The sequence below is a fragment of the Halyomorpha halys genome, unplaced genomic scaffold, assembly GCF_000696795.3.
Source record: "Halyomorpha halys isolate HHAL.00 unplaced genomic scaffold, Hhal_1.1 Scaffold494.1, whole genome shotgun sequence".
Taxonomy (NCBI): domain Eukaryota; kingdom Metazoa; phylum Arthropoda; class Insecta; order Hemiptera; family Pentatomidae; genus Halyomorpha; species Halyomorpha halys.
Genome location: NW_027110283.1, coordinates 376,803 through 397,862, shown reverse-complemented (window position 1 = coordinate 397,862; position 21,060 = coordinate 376,803). Strand labels below are relative to the sequence as shown.

General features: G+C 28.7%; 1 protein-coding gene across 9 annotated transcripts in view; it reads left to right on the top strand.

Annotated features, from left to right (window-relative positions):
* Nucleotides 1-21,060, top strand: part of scrib (scribble) — a 257,614-nt gene that overhangs the window by 156,041 nt on the left and 80,513 nt on the right. For all 9 annotated transcript variants that reach the window (XM_024359105.2, XM_014425074.3, XM_014425075.3 and 6 more), the window contains exons 4-11: nucleotides 11,456-11,545; nucleotides 13,666-13,786; nucleotides 13,867-13,941; nucleotides 14,076-14,293; nucleotides 15,954-16,087; nucleotides 16,736-16,847; nucleotides 17,052-17,230; nucleotides 20,851-21,005. In XM_024359105.2, coding sequence (XP_024214873.1) covers nucleotides 11,456-11,545; nucleotides 13,666-13,786; nucleotides 13,867-13,941; nucleotides 14,076-14,293; nucleotides 15,954-16,087; nucleotides 16,736-16,847; nucleotides 17,052-17,230; nucleotides 20,851-21,005 — 1,084 coding nt within the window. The remainder of the gene's footprint in view (nucleotides 1-11,455; nucleotides 11,546-13,665; nucleotides 13,787-13,866; nucleotides 13,942-14,075; nucleotides 14,294-15,953; nucleotides 16,088-16,735; nucleotides 16,848-17,051; nucleotides 17,231-20,850; nucleotides 21,006-21,060) is intronic.

Below are 21,060 nucleotides of genomic sequence, written 5' to 3'. Positions count from 1 at the left end.
TAAAAAAAGGATATGAAACAAGAGGAAAAAAACAAGTAAATTAAATGAGAGAAATCCTTAATTTGGGCATGTTGCCTGTTTCACTTCTTCATACCTCTTCTCTCCAGTGATCCACAACAATCGTTTGATCAATTAAGTAAATTTGCAGAAATCATCAATAAATAGTATAAATAAATCAGAAACAAAACAATCATAGCAGTAGAACAATTTACCAAAAAAAAACAGATCGATAAATTTAAAAAGAACTAATACATAAATTTAAAAGATATATAAATAAATAAATAGGATCAGACGTTTAGCCGTGATGAAGTGCAACGACCCACCTTACTTACTGATTACCTATTTACATTTTTCGATCGTCACCCAGACCATCTTAGAATTAATTTTTTTAAGAGTTTAAAATTTCTGTTATATAGTATATATTTGAAGATAACTATGAAGCCTACTTGTTTAGATAGGTACATTAATTTTAGTTGTTTCGCATTGCTTTGATAACTACTTCCATTAGTACTAGTACTGCTGTAAAGCTGGAACCATTATTCTTTACTTCTCCCATCTATCCCTCTTTCACGCCTCCTTGACTCCCTCCTTCAGTCTGAATGTTCCTAGGTTTTCCTCCTCTCCTATCTTTAGTATTATAAATGAACTTGTTTCATATTTTAGCCATCCTTTATGTTATGTTTTTTTGTTGTTTTTATTCATTTGTAACTAACCATTAGGTTAATAATTTATTATTTTGCAATTAACCTTCGACTCATGATTGACAGTTTATTTTTCGTTTCGTTTTTACCTATTTTTTTCCATTTTCTCTAAGTTATTCAGGGAAGAAATGTCAATAGATCGTATTTTTAGTTAGTTATATTTTGAATAGTAGCATTTTAATAATAATACTTATTTTGATAATAGGGTGGTACAATGGTTAGTGACTATGCTTATATCTCCAAGAACCTTTGGTAGATAGTTATTTCCTATTACACTGTAGCCGTTAGTCAATCCTATGGGTTCTGGAGCCCTTCTGAGTTCCTACCAGCCCTTCATAAAATGGGGAAAAAATCTGGCGATTGAGCGTGATCTATAAAAAAATCACCTCCTTGTACAACCGTTGTTTTAAAAACAGTGCTTCCTTACAAAGTACTGAACTCATGACGCCCCATGGGGTTTTCTTGTCTTTTGTACAACACAAAATTTCTATTTTTCATTTTTTTCTTTTCCTTCTTAATTAATTTCCAATTTGTTGTTTTTTCTTATCTTGTACTTATATTTTTTTCGTTATTTTATTTATTAGGCCAACCCCCTCTGCATGTCTCTAGACTTTAATAGATGTAAATAAATAAATTAATATTAAATAAACAATATCGGGATGTAGAAACCGCTCTCACTTTGAGGAATGCGGTGTTACAGCTCAATTTATTAAGATAATGAATAACCTATACTATTAGTATACTTATATCGATAGTGAAAACAACCTATAAATTATATTATCGCCTGATTTGTATGGATAGTGATATCGAAGGCGTGGTATTAGGTTATGAGAAGCACTGCCAGTTGGGACAGGAACTTAGACCGCTACACTACTCCCTTATTAGCTCTAACTGTAGCCTATCGCCCGGTCTTTCATTTACTGCTTTGTTTAGTTTAGTTTCATTCAGTTCTAGAGGGAACTTCTCTGAGTGTGCATTTGTTTCTTGTTTTTTGCTGGCCTTTTACTGAAGTCCTATTTGTGTGCTTATGGCGCGTGCATGCATTTATCCCAATATAATTAAAGATGCAAACAAGATCCATTACTGATTGATATTGGTCCTTCATTTATCAGTTATGTTGTGTTATAATTATATAATCAATTAAATCCATCAAAAAATGTACATTTAAATATAGTTTTAGCTCTAAAAATTTAAAATTGAATATAACGGAAAAATTAATAAAAGTAATTTAATAATTAAAAAATAATTTGATGTGAATATCATTAATGAAACAAGAAGTCCCTTGAAAACGTAGTTTAAATAATTCTCCTATACGTTTTGCCCTATCCATAAAATACTTAAAATTCAGTTTAAGACAATAAACTGTTAAGTATTAAACTAAATTATGCACTAACTTTTTAAACCCTTTAATAACGGGTATAGGATATTATATAAAAACTACTACCCACAGATATAAATAAAAATAAACTAAGCAAATATTACTGTAATAATCATCAATAACAATATTATTTTTCAAAACATTTTTGAGTATTTTTTCCCCCCAAAATGAGAGAATTTGTATGGTCGGGAAAATTGATTCAAGTCATTTAAATTTTTCCAATTTCCCGAATTCGGTATTATTCGAAATATATGTTTTCGGTGTTGCTTTGATTTTTCATTGAAACTTTATTATGTATGTATGAAGTTTTATAAGGGTAATTAAAAATGTTCTATGATAGAGAAGATAGTCGGGTTTAAAATTGATTAAAAGTCGGTTCTACCATAAGAGTTTAAACTAAGATTTCTTAGTTCTCAACTAAACTCAATAATTATCCGTTACACAAAAAAAGTCAACCTTCAAATCTTGCGGTAAACTTAACTGACCGAGTTGGCACTTTACCTACTTTACGTTTAAGTAGGTAACCATAAAATGAACCTTCCGTAGCACCAATTAGATCTGTTTTTTAACGTATTATTATTCCATTTCCAAGTGCAATAAAATGGATTTCATCAAGATAGAAGACTTCGATAGTTACTACGAGAACTTTAAAGAATTTGTTGCTCAGGCAATAATGAAAACAAAAATATTCCGTCTTCGACCAAATATTTTTTATAGTGGTCGGAGAAAGAATTTTTTCAACGATTTCGACTGTCAAAAGTGGCTGTTAAACTAATTTTAAATTTAATTGGCCCACAATTTGTATCATTAGCTATAGGAATTCCAGAACCTGGTTAACAAAACTATAGACTAGAAACAGGTCGCTAATTACCGAAGTTTTACTAAGCTCTTGGAAAAATCCAAGTTATACAAATCTTAGTTTTACCGGTCCTAAGTCCGCAAGAACTATAGGAGTATTTGCATAGTTATGTGTACTTAAATTTATTTCTGAATGCAAATAATCCTAATTAAATTAAGAAAAACCATTTTTGCCATTTTTTTTGGGCATGCTGTTGGGTTTAATGTCTGGAATAATGGGTTAGTGCAGTGTTAGAGCTATCAAAGAATTTATGCGCCTCCGTGAGATGAATTTCGTCACTGTCGACAAACCAAGTAACGTATGGATGCCGTGAGTTTTCGCTCTTTGTTATATGGTATGTTTTACAATAGATCTTGGCATACTACTTTGAAACTGTTGGAGTTTCTTTGCCAATGAGGACAGTATGTTAGCCAGCATAGATGATCCGTAGATGAGGGCCGATCTGAGTATACTGTTGCAAATCAGGAATTTCTCCGTCTCAGATTAAAATTATTCTTTTCAATTAATTTATTTAATTGTTTTATACCGGCCTAATTAGTACGGGTTTCTTCGCATATATACTATACTTTCGGTGGTCAATAAAATGGTTGATAAATTTATATCTGTATACTAACCATTGTATCTAGATTGATTAATTAATTGTACAATTCAATATCAGTCCATTTATCTATTCAATTAGAGTTATGAGGTAATAGATCAAATGATTTATCTCCAGCTCTTATTTGTTGTTGTAAATAAATATTGATGTTTAATTTTAGATAAATTATTTATTTGGTTGTTAATGAGTCAACAGGGATGCTTTTTATGTAAACATAACTGAATTTTCATAAATAATAAATTTACAATATATAGTGTAAATTCAGTAATTAACTAACTAATAAATAATTTGTTATTTATAAATTTCACACATCGCAACAATCATTCATTCATCACCATTATATAAGTATTTATAATCAATCTTTGAACGGAACGGATATTGCAATGATTTTAAAAAAGAATAAAAAGTTGATGCAAAATAAATTTTTATTTTTCAAAGACACTAAAGTTTATTTTATATATATGTGTATATTTAAAGTTCATTATATATACAAACATTTATGAAGAACTCATCAGAAACAATTACAGCATTGTTTTCTGTTACAGTTACAAATCGTTGCATGTTACAAATGCAAACAGTTAGAAATTGTTTGCTGACCGCTTATTTGTTCATTTATAAATAAATAAATATTTATCAATGTTAAAACTATTAATATATTTGAAGATTATTGATTTACCGTGTGTAAAGATGAAAGGAATATGGTCCGGGTGCGGTAAAAAAAAAAAAAAAACTCAAATAGTAGAAATATACTATTTCTACTATTTGAGTTTTTTTTTTTTTTCTTTTTTTTTGACCGCACCCGGACCATATTCCTTTCATATTAATATATTTGTAATAATATTTATAAAGTAGATCTATGGATTTGATAAAAGTTTATTCTCATGCCAGTTTTAATCCTTGATTTAATTATTTCTACATAAATATAAAAAGGTTTTAAAACAGATGAAAAGCAATTAAACTTTTAAATTATTATGATAATACTAAAACTTAAACCAAACATGTATTAACATTATTTGTAATTGACTTAGCTTTTATACACTTGTTGTGTAATGACTGTCTCTGTCTGCAGATCTTGATAACTTTGTTTGATAGTAGTCTCTTTAACCAATAATTACTCCCTATTGAATATTCCAATAATCTCTCTGAGAAAGACCTTTTAGCTGGATATTCGGTTAATTAGCATTTAACCACGTAAATACTGCCATTCTCTCTGTATAAAATTTAATTTCGCCTCGCGAATTCGACGACAGCTCTTTTCACAGAAAATATTTAATCGCTTCACTACTTTATTTATTTTATAAAAGCAGAAGACATGTCCTTTGTACATAGCTATTTCGGCGGAACCTGTGTTATTTTTTCATCCTGAGCACTTCTTACATGCTGAAGGAAGTAATGTTGTATTCGCCTAATTTCTTCTTCCTCATCGTCCATACGTTCCAATAAATTTTTGGTGCGCTAAATTACAACTGATTCGTGAGGAACCTTGTTAAAAGGAAGTCAGCACTGCATTTGAAAACTGCATAGAAACTAGAATCTATGCAGTCCACTATTTTCAATATTTTTACCCTCCTTGAAAAATCACTTCGCCATACCTAATTCTATTCTATCCGAAATAAATATTTCTTTTTTTTATTCGTTTCTTCTTTATCCTTATATTTTCATTTAATTGGAGTTCCTTCTTCATTTAAAAATAAAATATCCGACAAATAAAATAAATTGAATAACCTCGTTGGATAAATTGAGCTATATGGCGTTACCGTACTTCCTTTTCAGCTCTCTAATTGGCTCGTCGTTCCCTCTTCTAAAGAACGGACTTCTCCATGCAAGGCCCAATACTTATGTTCCTGTTAAAATAGCATTGAAGATATTAGCAATACTTTTATAACTATCAACACAAATATTTACTATATTTTCTTTTTTAATAAAAATATTATTTATTTATTTTTTTATTTTATTTATTTATTTATTATGTCAGTGTTTTAGTGTACTAAAAAGTTAATTGTCCAACTATTAAATCTATTTTAATAAATTTATGGTAAACATATGAACAAAAAAGAAACAAGATAAAATAATATATAATGCCCAGATTTATTTTTGAAACTATTTAAGTTCAAAATCACTGTCTTCTTTCTTTTTCACATCAAGATTTAGCATGTAAATTCGGGACCTAAACTTGAAAGTTCTTGACCGCTTTTTCTTCCCTATGAGGTGATTCCTGAATTTTCATCATTTTTCTTGGTAACACCTAAGACAATTATTAACTTGAAAAAGAAAAGAGACAAATCCACGAAAACCGCAACACAAGTAACCAACCAAACAAGTAAAATGATAAGGGAAGTTACAGTATAGGGCTTATGATATCCGCCTCCGACATCCATCGTGTTCGCCCGTCATCTACATAAGTTTCATATGACCAATAATGCCCATTTTGTCTTGAGGCCAGAACAAAATGAAAAAAAAAAAAAAATGCTGCCTAAATTGAACATTGTTATAATAGTAAGTTGTGAATGAGATTCAGTGGGGTTTATTTACTAAGGTGATGATTAGATTCCGTACCCGAAAACATTTACATAATTATTCTGTAACAATATTTACTATGATTTCTGGTTTGAATTAATTTCCTCCAACTTCATTTTTTATCATAATCATATTTTAATGTAAATTTATTCAACTGCCTTGGAGTTACGATTGTCCTTTAAAGCCCTCTAAAATAAATAAAACTATCCATGGTCATAGAAAGATCAACTTGCTTTTATTGAAACACATAAACCTTTATTTTAATTTCCACAGTTGACCTGGTTCGTTTATTTCTTTTTATACTGCTCTCTTAATCCTTTAGTTCAATAAAACTTTATTTTGTTATTGTCTTCATAAAAAAATTACAATTCCTCTAAAACATAATGTAATCGTGATGAAAATTATAATTTTATTTCATCTTCATTTTTGAAGCTCATATCCGAAATTGAAGCACTAAACTAGCATATTGTGTATATCTTATACGAAAGGTCAAGTAGCAATCGATATCTTGGATTATCTCAGTTTTTTTGCTCTTTGATAGCCTCTCGGCTACATTTATTTATCTTAATTACTGTTTAAACGACAAATTATTATGAATTGCCTTGATGATTCAGATAGCATCTTTTGAATTATTGTTTTATCTATTTTATTTGTTTTATTACTTTTCGATATTTTATTCGCTATACATTATAATATTGATCAGTCGGTATTATTTATGTTTTTCTGTTTCTATAATATTTTTATACGGTCTGAATCACTTTAACCAACAATATTTGTGTTTGTTCCTTTAATCAAACATGTTTACTACATAGTGAGAACAAAAGAATGTTTGATATATAATGTATTAGTTTAAGAGTTTATGATTAGGCTTTTCCGCAATGATTTCAAATTAATTGTATTCAATGTACTTTCACCAAGTGTCTATTTGGGATAGTCAGTGCATTTTTTAACCTAAATTTGTCTGGGAATTTAATTTTTAAAAATAGTATATATTTTATATACATAGGGAGTGTTATAAGCTCAGAAAAGCAATGTCATGAATCAGAATCAATCATTTGTCCCAATTAGTTCATATTAAGTTAATATCGATGATTAGCCTATCAGATGTAACTGCAAGTTTTATAGTTTCTTGTAAACAAAAAATTTAAGATTTAACTTTATTCTGTAATTTATTATTTATTTTTCTTCTTTGGTTTTTTAAATATCACTTATATTATAAATCACATGTTGAGATCGCTTAAATTATTTGTGCAGACCTAGTTAGACGGTTTCCATCTCTAGTGCTGCAGTGACCAAATGTGTACTTACAAGATTTGTAAACGTTAAACATTGATACACACAGTACACGCATGAGAAGTAATATAGTATGTTAATCGATTTTTCAATATAAACAATAATCGAATGTTACATGAGCGCGTGGAACGTCATTATTTTATTGGAAACTAGCACATAAAATTATTTTCGTATATATGATATCCTATTATATCTTTTTTTTTTCAATGTCTTTATGTTTTGCTACTAAGGATAGGAAAGACGGGTTATCCTACAGGTTGTCAACCTATTCTCGCCAGAGTGAAAAACCCTAGATTTATGCTTAAGGTCCTCTACGAAAGTTAACCCACCCAAGCCGGTACAACCCCTGACAGAAGGTTACGTTTGTAGCTCAACTGGTTCCGAGTTTCCACGGCCTCTTATGTCTGTTTCGATGACCTCGAAAAGTTCGGAAATCTATGAAAAGGTGTTGGTAGATTCCTTACTTTCTTTTTGTTTTTGTTTTAGAAATCTTGATGTGTGTCTCTTAATATTAATTAACCAAGTGTACAAAAATAGAAATTCATTATAGTGGAACATTCACGACTGATTAAATCATTCATGTATTTAAAGTAGTAAGACCAATGGCAAAATTTAATATTAAGAAAAAATATAAATATTCCCAATTACTAGAAAGTAGGTTTAGTAATTGGTCGAAGAAGAATGTTTCGTCAACCTACTACTGTTTCACTTTACTTGAAATCTTTCTTTTTTTGTTTTAAGTTACTCAGATTCCAAAATAATAATTAAAAAAAAAAATCATTATGTCGTGTATTCTGCTGTTTCTCAGGACTTTCCTTGCTATGGAAGTATTGAACTGTATTCCGTGTCACATCAGGGATGTGTCGTCATGATGGAGCTCATGACTCAGATAAGTTACTAATTGCGAATATAACAGTGTTTGAAAAATAAATTTACATATACTGAGTTACATTGTAGATTTGGCAAGCTAGGAATCGGCATGGACCCACAAATATCGGCATTTTTTCGTACCCTTCATTAAGAATAATAACATCATTAGTTTATACATACATAATACAATTCTCGCCTATATAGTTTGAATTAATTATCAGTACTTTAATTATAATGAATTTCTGTGGTCATTTAAAAAAAAAATATTTACTCCTAGGCTGATTGTCGATATGCAGAAAGCATTATGCTTGAGTGAATGCCTCAATGAACATCCTCCAAAACATCTACTCAATATTAATGCCTTATTTAAATACCATAACGAGTGAATGTCAATGTTTGATTTTCATATTGTCATTTTGCCAAGATCACCAACCACATCACGTATACCAATATTTTCCGAATCACTTAGGAGTCCTGTCAAACATCAGTTTTATCAATATCTTATCAAGTGTGATGTGTTCTCATAGTTATTAGTTACTATAGTTACTATATTATTTATTATTATTTCATGAAAGAAATTTACAAAAAGGCCATTTTAGTCTCAAAAAGAATAATTTATTAAACTTTCCAAATTTTCTCCCATTCTGGCAACATCAGGGCATTAGTGTACAATCAAAAAATACTCCAAACACCCCGTCATGGTAACTCATAAATTATTAATTAATTAATAAATTCTTCTTTTTGAGACTACAATGGCCTTTTTGTGTACTTAAACTCATAAATAGTCTCTTCCCTTTGGTATTCTGTTTTTTATGAAAAAAACAAATAATTATTTTGATATTTACACTTGAAATTTCCACTTCTGAAAGCCTCCGGTAGTATTTAAAAATGTTTCATCAATTTGATACCATATTGATTTTTATTTCTTACCTTATCTTCAAAGTTTGGATAAAAATATTCAATTTGTTATATCTTTTAGAAGGTTTGGCATATGTAAAATTTTATTAGAAGATGATACTTCTTTTGTTGTATGTTATAAAGTTCCAAAACAAAAATTGTTTGTTTAATGATTGATATCAATGCACTTGTTCGAACGTCCACGTATGAATAACATCCACTAGTAATGTGATAGCTTCACTACTTTCCTTAGATAATACATGTCCTACATTAAATACGGTTTCTACATTTTTGATATTGATGTAAGTTATAATTAGACATAAAATATATAATATGTATGAATGATTGACACGTACTTTTCAAAATATGAAGGAGATGGTCGTGGGTACGGTCAAAGAGCTATTTTTTTGCCCCACTTTTCTCATAATCGGGGCTAAAAAAACACAAAACAAAATAAATATTTTGACAATGCAAGATGAGATACTAAAAAGTGGGGCTAATCGTCGGCAAATAAATAATTGTTAACTACTTTTTGACTGAATCGTCTACCATCACCTTCATATTTTATAAAATATTATCATTTTTATTCTGAAAACAGTTCAAGAAGCGTCACTTTTCTCGCCGAGGTGATATATATAAGTATATTGTGTATGTGTGCTTACATACATGTATTTATCTACTTGTTTCACCCACAGACCCTCCTATTAGCCCAGTTTGTTGAAGAGATAAAATGTTACTTACATTAGCAAAGCTATTTCGTACATTATTGATGCTAATTGCAGCGGTGATATTCATCTAGGGCAAACAGTACACGGTATAATTAACTTTAAATTATTAGCTTAATCTAGGGGTAGCCATCGTGAATGATTAAAAAACTGACCCAACCTTTTTCGTCTAATTATAATCTGGTTGGAAGGTAGAGAAGGTCTTAGTGCATCAGATTGCAGCTTGCCTTAAGATGGATTGCACTTCTTGCTCAATCCAGAAGTTTCTTTTACGAGTTAGAACTGTGGGATCAGGAAAAAAAAGTCTCAGCGATTGGGGTAGTCTCATTATTATATGAACCTTTCAGAATCGAAACTTGTTTCTATTTTTCTAAATTTTGCAGTTGAATAAATATTTTTGGACAAATAAATAGATCTTTTTTTTTTTCTTATTAGTCCCATGGGTGCGTGGATGCTTTTCCCGCATTCTGGTAATGCATCTTAAGAGGAGGCTGAGAAAATTTGATCATTTGGAAAGAGGTAGTCTGTATTTTGTGTCAGTCTGTTGGTGATGGAGCTCACCAGGTTTGTTGATTGAAATAATTTAGTTTCTTGTACTCAGTCTAGTCTGAGTCTGTTTGCTGTGTGTCTGCCAGCTTTGTGGCCGTCCTGTCGGTGTCAGTGTCCTAAATAATGGGTTCGTACAGTACTGAAGGCTGTCAAGAAATTTTATGTACCTCCTCGATAGAAATTCTGTCACAGCCCGGTAGTTCGAATATCGTATCTATGTGGTTCGTCTTAAGAAATGCCATAATTTAAGCCTTGAAGTAAGTTCTTGCGACAACTACAAGCCCTTACAATTAGAAGAACTAGTATTGTATGTACTCGAGCTCCGATGAAGGCCCCAAATGTCACTAATAAGATTTTTTTTTCTCGGAAAAATGTTGATCTATTTTAATTGTTCAAAGCTTTTTTTTTTTTTTTTAAATATTTTGAAGTGCTATTACGTACTGTTTTTATACTTTACCTTTTTATTTACAAAAAAAAAAACAATTTTATTTGATGTATTAAACGTGAAAAAAAAAATAATATTTCAGCAATATATAATTTTTTTTTTCTATATTGCTACATACCAACTCATTTTTTCAAAACATATAAATTTTATTAATACTATTTTGTCCCTAATTATTCTGTTATGACAGACTATTCTGAATTTATTTTAAAAATGAACATTTTTTTTCTCTATCCCATCTAGTACTGTAGAACTTATTATAATAATTACAAAGCTTTATTTACAATTACAAAATTATTATTGTACATGAATTATGAATTCCCATTCTTACAATCAAACAATATTGTTAGATTACTGTAGAAAAATTTTAAACAAAAACCTACCCAGAGAAAAAAAGATATATATATAAATAAATTAAAAGTAGTATGTTTTCTTCCTCTGTTATGCCTATTCCCGCAATTAAGTTTACAAATAAAACAATTATAAAATATGTACAATTCAAAATTTATTATTTACTCATGACTTCATCTTCATGCATCCATGGGGCTTAGAAGAAAAAAAAAAGTTATTTAAATCTTTTTTTTAAATTATTTTGTTTTTTTAATGATATTTTGTTTATGTTACAGGTTACCACCGGGCTTTGTCCAGCTCAAGAACCTGGCAACCCTGGCACTTAACGATATGTCCCTCACTTACCTCCCCGATGACTTTGGCCTGTGAGTATTTTGTTATCTATAATTTGTTTATTTTAAATTATTCTAATTATATTTTTACCCGTGGATAAACTGATAAGGATTTTATTAAAATAAAATAAATTATCAAAGACTCCTGTTTTGAATCCCGTCAAAACAGGTATGAATTCTGTCTCATTCATTTTCATTTGATTTTATTCTTTTTCCTTTTCATCTATTAATTTGTACTTTCTTTAATATTTCTTCTCTTATTTTATCTCTTATCTTTCTGTTACTATTACCGTTTTCATTTATTGTTTATAACCTTTAATTTTTCTTATTAAATTTTATGTTTCACTGTATACTCATGTTATTTTTCACTATGTTTTTTTTTTTTCTTTGTAACTATGTCAAGTGTTTGTATCGTTTTTAGCCCTGACGAAGCCCTGTAACGTGGTGCGAAATGTTGGCTCAAATAAAATAGTTCACCCATTTACTATTTGAGTTTTATTTGACCGCACCCGGACCATATTCCATTCATTAATACACTCGGCCAATCAGCAATCTTCCAAAATAAATTATCATTGGTCATTACTGAGCTCCTTAGTCCTGGTCCCTTTGCTTGTCATGATGAATCCTAATTGTGTCCATAGCTATGTTATAACAATTCTTATAATAATAAGGAGTATTTTCGAATGTTTTATAATGTTCTATGTTCGATGTCTTCTATATAATAAATTTTTTCACTGAAAAAGTTGTTTGCTAAAGATGAAAAATTGTATGTTTTATTATTTATTAAAAAAGAAAATAGCATAACATTCAAATTTAAATGTATTTTACAATTGTTTTGACTCTTCCATCACTGTAGTTATTTTTGCCCTTTCTTTTCAAAAAAGTTGAGAAAGTTACAAAAGTTAATTATATACAATTTAGTGTTAAAGAAATAAATTTTTTTTTTTTATTTTGGTGTAAATTTCTAATCATTTTTAGAAATATAATTTACTTGCATCATCGACTCTTTTTCAAAATTTCAGTTATATCCATCCCAAGTCCATCTTAATTTGCATTGCAATCTATTTGGGAATTTATTGAGATAGTGTCCCTCTCATCTTCTTCGATCTTCCCATTCAAATGGCCAAGTCTGGGAATGACAAAATAAATTCAGTGGTACTCCTGAGATCCTCCAGGTCTGCCGTACAGCATACCATAACTTATACATACAGTAAATTATTTGGTACTCTTTGAAAAATCCTAAGTGAGTTATTTAGTGGAAAGTAGAATTAAAAGTAAAGTAGTTAATAACTGTTATGAATGTTTTTAAAGTCTGTCAATTAAAAAGTTTACTTATAATCGTTAACTTAAATCGAGTAATAAATTGCCAAATGTAATTATATAATTGCTAATTGTTAATAATTTTTTTTATTAATTTACATAAAGTAAGTGTGTTTAAACTTCTTTCATTTTGTTAAGCAGTTTTGTTTATATTATACTGATTTTAACTATGTGTATTAACTCCCTCCCCACCAAAAGAAAAATTTAGTGGACTCTCACTAATCCAAATTAAAGCAAAGGGTTTGGATTAGCAAAAATTTGGTTTACTGGAAAGGTAAAAAAAAAACCTGTTATTTCATGAATAAGAAATACATTTATCAACTATACAATTTCCGAGTGAAGATTAATTTTGTGAAAAGAATAATTATTTCCTCTGGTGAAGAAATTGATAAAATGAATACATTTCTAAATTTTACTTCATAACTTGAATTTTATTTTAAATAAAAAGCATTGGGATTTTTAATTAGTTTATTTAAGCCTCAGCACACAAGGTATTGATAATATGGTTTGATTGAATGTATGTATATATGTACTAACTACATAAAATCAAATCAAAAACAATTTTTTTTTAAAGGGAGGTATGGATTATGTAATGGTCCAAATTAGCAAGAGTCCACTGAATATAAACTACTATATCTGACCCCACTCCTCTTATAATCAAGTTTTTTCATCTATTTTATTCAATCACTCTTTAAGAATATGTCTCTTCAATTCATTCAATGGAAGTTGATGAAATATCCCTCTTTATAAAGTATCTCTGATAATTAAAATTATCTGTAAATATGTATTAACTTTCAAATATATTTTTAAAAATATATATATATTTTTTTTAGTTTATCAAGTCTGAAATCCCTCGAGCTGAGAGAGAATCTTCTTCAGTCCTTACCCGAATCACTTTCACAATTGTCGGCGCTTGAGAGGCTAGATCTTGGTGACAATGAGATCGAAGAGTTGGTAATTATTTCAAATAATATTTTAATTGCCTATTGTGGAATATCTGAAACAATGTTAATAATTTTTGTTTTTGTTTTCAGCCCAGGCACATCGGTAAACTTCCTGCTCTCCAAGAATTATGGCTAGATCATAATCAAATCAAACATTTACCTTCTGTAAGTTTTATTTTATTTGCATTGATTGTTCTCAAATATCAATTATTGATTATTCCCTTAGGCCCAAAGTTTTTTAAGTGAACTAGCTCTTTTTGTTTATTGATCAGTCAATCATATTAATGTCTTGTTTACAGGAAATCGGAGAGTTAAAGAATTTGACCTGCCTTGACGTATCCGAGAACAAACTCCTTGATTTACCTGATGAAATTGGAGGTCTTGATTCACTCACTGATCTCCACCTATCACAAAACATGATCGAGACTCTTCCTGATGGCATCGGCTTTCTTAGGAAGTTAACAATTTTAAAAGTTGACCAAAATCGTCTAGAAACCCTTAATCCAAATATTGGCAAGTAAGTTTAAAAAAAATATATGTATGTATATAAAATATAAGAAATATTCAAGTTTATATTGTTATTCATTACTAACGATAGTTTTAGAATGTAATTATTTTCCACTTCGTATTTTAGTGGTTATTATTTAAATTTTGAAAGATTCAAAGGCACTTCGAAATCTACTCGAAATTAAACTTACTTGCCTTATGATCATTAAAGCATCTACTATCGTTTAATACTCAGTTATAGAACTTAAATTATTTTAAAAAGAAATAATTAGGTAATCATCTTCATTATCTAAATAAAAAAATTATTTGACTAGAAAATCTCAATTATATCTATTCTGCTTTATAATGATTTTTTTTTATTTGCATAATTTCTGAAAAAATTTGGTTATTCAAAATTAAATAGTTCATAACCTGAAGTTCATACAAACAGGATTATTTTCATGTCTAGGTAACAACTATTAAAATCTTATTGTTTATAATTTCATGAAAATTTAAAAAATGGTTTGTAAATCATGTTTATATTATTTACTTTGATATCACTGAACTTATCAAAATTAATAATAAATAATATTTATTTTTAATAATTATTCTTTAAAATAATCAATCATAGAGGTGAACCATTTGAAATTCTACATAATGTATTTTTACGTTTGTTTCTCAGTAGCTAAATCATGCGTAAAAACATTAAAAGTAAACTAATTTGTTGAAATAATTATAGGATTTTTATTAAAATAGTTTGTAAGGTCTTTGACTTGGAAGTTCCTTTTAACCTCCATTACTAGAAGCAAATTAGTAAAGCTGTTTTCTACTCTTTTATATGAGTATAAAAGTAAATAAAATAATATATTTGTATATATAGTTGACTCTAGATAATTTGGATTTTTTTTTCCCATTCCCTTGAAAAACACTCAATAAATTAAAAAAATTAATGTGTTTTGGTCCCCTTGGTAATTTGATATTGTAGCAACAACATTTTATAATCTGAAATCAGGACTATCACATTCTCAATAATTTGATCTATCTCTGCTTTCAATGTGTATGAACATGTTTGTATATCCCGAACTGAGTATCATTTCAAACCTAGTTTTTCAAATATATAATATTGAAATGAGCACTAAAAAGAATAAGAGTCCCCTCTCCCTTTATAACTGCTTCAGAAATTGCAGTTTTATTAAGCACACAGAAAATAGGACTGTCATGAAAGCTATAAAAATCAGCATATTTTTTCCACTAGACTCATGATAGAGATTGGACTTAAATGAGTTGGTTAATTTTGTTCTTTAATATTTTTCGTTAATGTTGACTATGCTATCAGTGTCCAGGGTGTCTTAACTGATGCTGAACTGTTGAGTTGTCAAGATCAGAACAAAAAAAAAATGTAAAGTCTTCTTTCTATATCATGCCATCCAGATAGATATAAGTCATAATGTCTTCTCAGTCCTTATCACCTTTTAAACAAACTTTTTTATTTGAATTTTTCCCTTCCTAACTATCCATGTCTTGAACTCTTATGGTTTTGTTTTAAATTATCGAGAGTAAACTGTTTATATATTTAATATTTTTACTGAGAATTTATTTAGAATAATAATTTTTCCTGTCATACTTTTGTTATTTTTATTGTAATAATGTTCTTCAATTTATATTTTTCATTTTATAATGTTCTTCTTCAGGTGTGAAAACTTGCAAGAGCTTATTCTGACAGAAAATTTCCTTGTCGAACTTCCCTTGACGATTGGTAATTTGGTCAACCTGACGAACCTTAATGTAGATAGGAACAGCCTTCATTGCATACCACCTGAAATAGGTAAAATTTGTATACAATAAGTGTAAATGAGTTTGTTATTTCAATTTGTTTTCTACTAATATGTTATATGGCCAATCTCATTAAAATACAAATTTTTAGTTTATTGGTTGAGTAATAAAAAATGGCCAATTCCATTTTCTTATAAATTGTTTAGTTAGTGTTATTCGTTTTTTAAGTTCAGTTAAGGATTAGTTGAATTCATAATGATGAGAAGATTGTTGACTGTGGATAATAAATATAAAGAGAAGATGGTTGGGGTGCGCTCAGTGTAGACTTATTGTATACTTATTTGTGTTCTACTCTGACTGTACTCCCAACCACCTTCTCCTTATAATGATTAAATGAATTTATAAACAAAATTTCTCTTTCCTTCAGTTTTGTCTTAGCATTCATCTAAACAACATCATATTAATATTTGGAATATTTAAGTACTACACAGTTACTAAAAATGTAAGTTTACAGGCACCAAAGTACCTGTTTGTTGTGGAAATTTTAATTGATGGAAAATGTTTTTTTATTTATATTATGTATGTTTAGAATGACAATAATAAAAACATTATCATATCAGTTGTTCGAAAATATATATTTCATCACGTGATAGGAACAACATAATTGTCGATTATCATTTGTTTATTTTTATTTTTTTAGGAAGGCTTGCTAAACTTGGAGTCCTCTCATTACGTGATAATAAACTTCAATATATTCCATCTGAAGTTGGAAATTGTAGTCTTTTACATGTTTTAGACTTGTCTGGCAATAGGTTAGTTATTAATTAATGTTTCCTTCACTCAATTAAAATACATAAATTTATATTTTTTTAATCTAAAATAATAGATGTTATCACAAATACTTATTTTAATAATTTTTTTCTTAATATCTAAATTTTCTTGCATTTAAAATGCCCTATATTACACATTATTGTTTAAACAAGTTATTTAATTTTTGTACTTTTTTTTAATTGTAGGTTAGAATATTTGCCAATTACTTTGACAAATCTTGAACTAAAAGCGGTTTGGCTTTCCAAAAACCAGTCACAGCCATTGCTAACATTCCAGACAGACGTCGATGAGAGAACTGGAGAACAGGTTCTCACCTGTTTCCTACTGCCGCAACTAGAACCTCATCATGACATGTCGCAGCCTGGTAAGGCAGTCACATTAATCTCTTTCATTAGTTCTTTTAAACCCTTGTATATTTTGTTAGTTCCAAAGATATTTAAGCCACATAATCCATATCATATGTTTTTTATTTTTTATTAGTATTTTGTCTTATAGATTTAACATATCAAAATTTCCTCTTATCTTTCTATCACAAGCTTGTCGTCATCTTTGATCATAAAAATTTTTCTTTGAAATTTGAATTTGATATGGATTTCTGGTATCAGTTTTAATTTGAGATTGTCTCATGATCTAACATCTCTCAATCTGTTGAGCATGTTCTATTGAATAATTGCATTACAAATATTAAAATTAGTCCCTGTATTCATCTATAGGTTAGGTTTTAATTTAGTATAAAGTACAGTTTAGTGACCATAATAGTTAGTGTTCTTTTCGCACCTTTTGATAATTTAGTTTAATTTTGAATCTTTATTTTTATTCCATTATGTAGTTAATTTTATTTACTCCCCTTCCTGATTTTATATTTATGTTGTTCAAATTACACATATCTGAGATTTTTGTTTCAGAACATGCTTATGTTCAAATAATTGTTTTTATTATTGTTTATCTTTTAAGTAGGGTTCAATTTTTATTTTATTTTTTTTTTAAGTACGAAAAAATACATATGAAATCTTCAATAATATATGAATATTAGTTACCCATGTAAATCATTCACATTAAATATTGGTCAATAATCAAATATTATGACATTTATAGCCTCTATAAAAATTGCAAAATATTCAAAAAGCAGATATTGGCTTTGTTAGCTATACCTATTTTTATTTTTATTTTTGTTTTTTTAAATAAAAGATAGATGGTAGAGATATTCATTTGTTTAAAAACCACCTTTCCTCTTATATTAAGGATATTAAATCAAGATACATTATATCTTTGCTAATAATTGTCTGATTTCGGAGTTTTTTTTTTTATTATAGGAAATTTATTTACTTTTAAAATAAATACTACAAAATTTACCAAAAATGTATACTTTTTAATTTACGTGCTCATTAAAGTTTGTTTTCTTGATAAATTTTTTTCCTTATTTTTCTTGGTGAGTTATTTCATGCACAGCATTACGGATTTGATACATAGGTAGCAGGGGTCAAAATCTTATGAAAAAAAATAAGAAACAAAGATTGCCAACCCTTTCAAGAGATAATATTTATAATTTATATTTTTTGTTCTTTCTGTTTGTTTTTTTTTTTTTTAAATCTTTTTTGTGTTTAAGACTTTAGGATAGTGATTCAAAAACACTTGATAATTTTCATCTATCTTTAATGAAATTTTTAAATCTATCTATAAATGGCCAAATATGGATTAGATGAAACTGCTAATCTAAAATATTTATTTTTCGTCATTAACAGTGAAAATAATCATCAAAATGAATGCTCAATCATTGGCTTTGCTAAAGTATTAAGTAAGATATGACGAATCGACAGTAAAACCACCTTGGAGAAATATATAAGGATATGAAATTAGAAAACATAATAAAACAATAATTTTTATCATAAAATTCAAATTATGCATTTATTCACTTAGGTGTCAATTAAGCATGGGTATTATTGCATCTAACTTTGTCAATTAAAAATTATTTTTGGACAACAGCTTAAAGTTGGAAATCAGGCATGGAGTGCCTTTAGGATTCCTATCTGAGTTAACGATATGTAATATTTTTGTTAGTTATGCAATAGCAGGGTGTGCAGTCAGCAAATGAATAAATTTTTGTTTATTTGCTGACCGCACCCTCGACCATCTCCTCATATCAACCTATGTTCAACTATTATAATTATATGAAGCCATATTTAGTTTATCTTTAAAAGTTTTAGTATAATGTGTGTGTTTTTTTATAAACTATTCCTCCTATAAATCATGAAATAACTATTTTGATGTTCTTAAATTTTCATTTTTTGTTAGGTTTGTATTAAAAGAAAAGAGAGGGAGGCTTTGAATAATTAATTTTAAACTTAAGTATTGATAATATTGAAAACTTGCTTTTGAGAAAAATAACTATTTCACAAAATATTTTAAATAACCATGTCACTCATCCCTTTTTTTTTATAGCGTTTTAAAATTAATTTAATAGTTTTATTTTTCATTCAAGCTGATTTTTTTTTTTAACAGTTTCATTTGATTTAGAAAAAAACTTCAAAATATTTTCATGCAACCTAACTTTGAATTCGCTGTAACGTATAATGGTTCCTGGTAGAAATAAGTAAAGGATATTTTACTATCCGATGAAGTTAAAACTTCGAAATAACCTAAAATGGGGACTGCCTGTAATTACTTGGTTTTCGTGTTTGGTAACTTGGGTTGTTACCACTTCACATTTATAGTATAGTTTTTTGTCATTGTTCATCTTTAAAAATTTAATAGAATTGAATCATTTATTTTTATTAAAATACATTCATTAAAACAGAAAGTTTAATATTTCTACTTTAGTCACCTATGTATGATTAGTTAAAAATTAGTAAGACTGTTAATGTTTTACTATTTTATTATTGAGTTACTCATTTGATAAAATATTATTTTGTTAAACTTTTTTTTTCTTTTGTAATGGCTGAGAACTGTGCTATATTAGGTGGAAAGAACGCCATTACCTCCAACTAGTAGGCTGACACTGAACCTTTGGCTGAATACCTCCCGTTACCTTTCTGCTCTTGTTACATTTAACCTCTTCTCGTTTTATTTTGTTTTATTACGGCTTATTAGGATTGTATATTCCTTGCAGCAAAAGCGCTATAGCTTGCTATAAAGCTCCTGCTTTTATCTCACCGTATCCATTATTTGAGAAGTCACACATTATATCCACTTCTAAAAAGTAAAGATTTTTTGTAAAATTAAAATCCTACACCAAAAACTTAATTCATTTCAAAATTTAAATATTTCCCTATCAACTAGGTGTTACAAATCAACATTTTTAAAAGAAATTTAACTTATCTACATGAGATTCTCTTGTGATAATTATTAAATAATAACTTTCCAAAAGTGGATATACTGACTTTCGAAAGAAAATTACTCATATGGAATACTTTTTTCATTTTAATTTTTTTTTTAAAATTAACAAAGCTTTGTTTAAGCATCCGGAAAGATTCAGTTCTATTATTTTTCTCATTGTTTAATTGAAATTATGTTATGAAATTGGCTTTAGTAATGAACCAGCTGCATGATGAAATATTCTATTTTAATAAAGAGTATATTCATCTGTTTGATGCAGTTCGCTCTAGGAAATTGCTTCATCGCTGTTAGTTTTAGTAATTTTATTTTATTATTTCCTTTTCATCAGTTTATAACTGAAATTGTTAAACAGTTTTAATTGTTATGCTCTGTGCAAAATATCTACTTAGATTTTAGATTCGGTATAACCTGTATAAACATTTAAATTTCCCTCTTTTCAGTATTCTGTAATTCTCTTCCAGTTAAGCAGACCTTGTCATCATTTCTTATTATCCTTTTCTATTGTAATTTACCCATAATTAGTTTTTATTCCAACTATTTCCTCAAAACTATCTCTGGTAGATGTATTATAATTAATTTGCCCCTCTTTTGCACCCTGTGCGTGCACCTACCCTACCCGCTTGCATTGCACTGCATGTATGTTGCATGAAGGCCGAGTGAACAGAGCTTTTGACGGAGTGGTTCGGGTGCCAATAGAGGCCGGAGCGCAGAGTGAGGAGGACGAAGATGGCTGGGAGGAGAGGGAGGCTTCCAGGGCGCATTCTGTCAAGTTTACTGAAGATGTCGAAGCAGAATCAGGAAAGGAGGTAAAACATAATATTTATTTTTATAACAAGAGATTGTTTTTTGTCTTGTGTAATT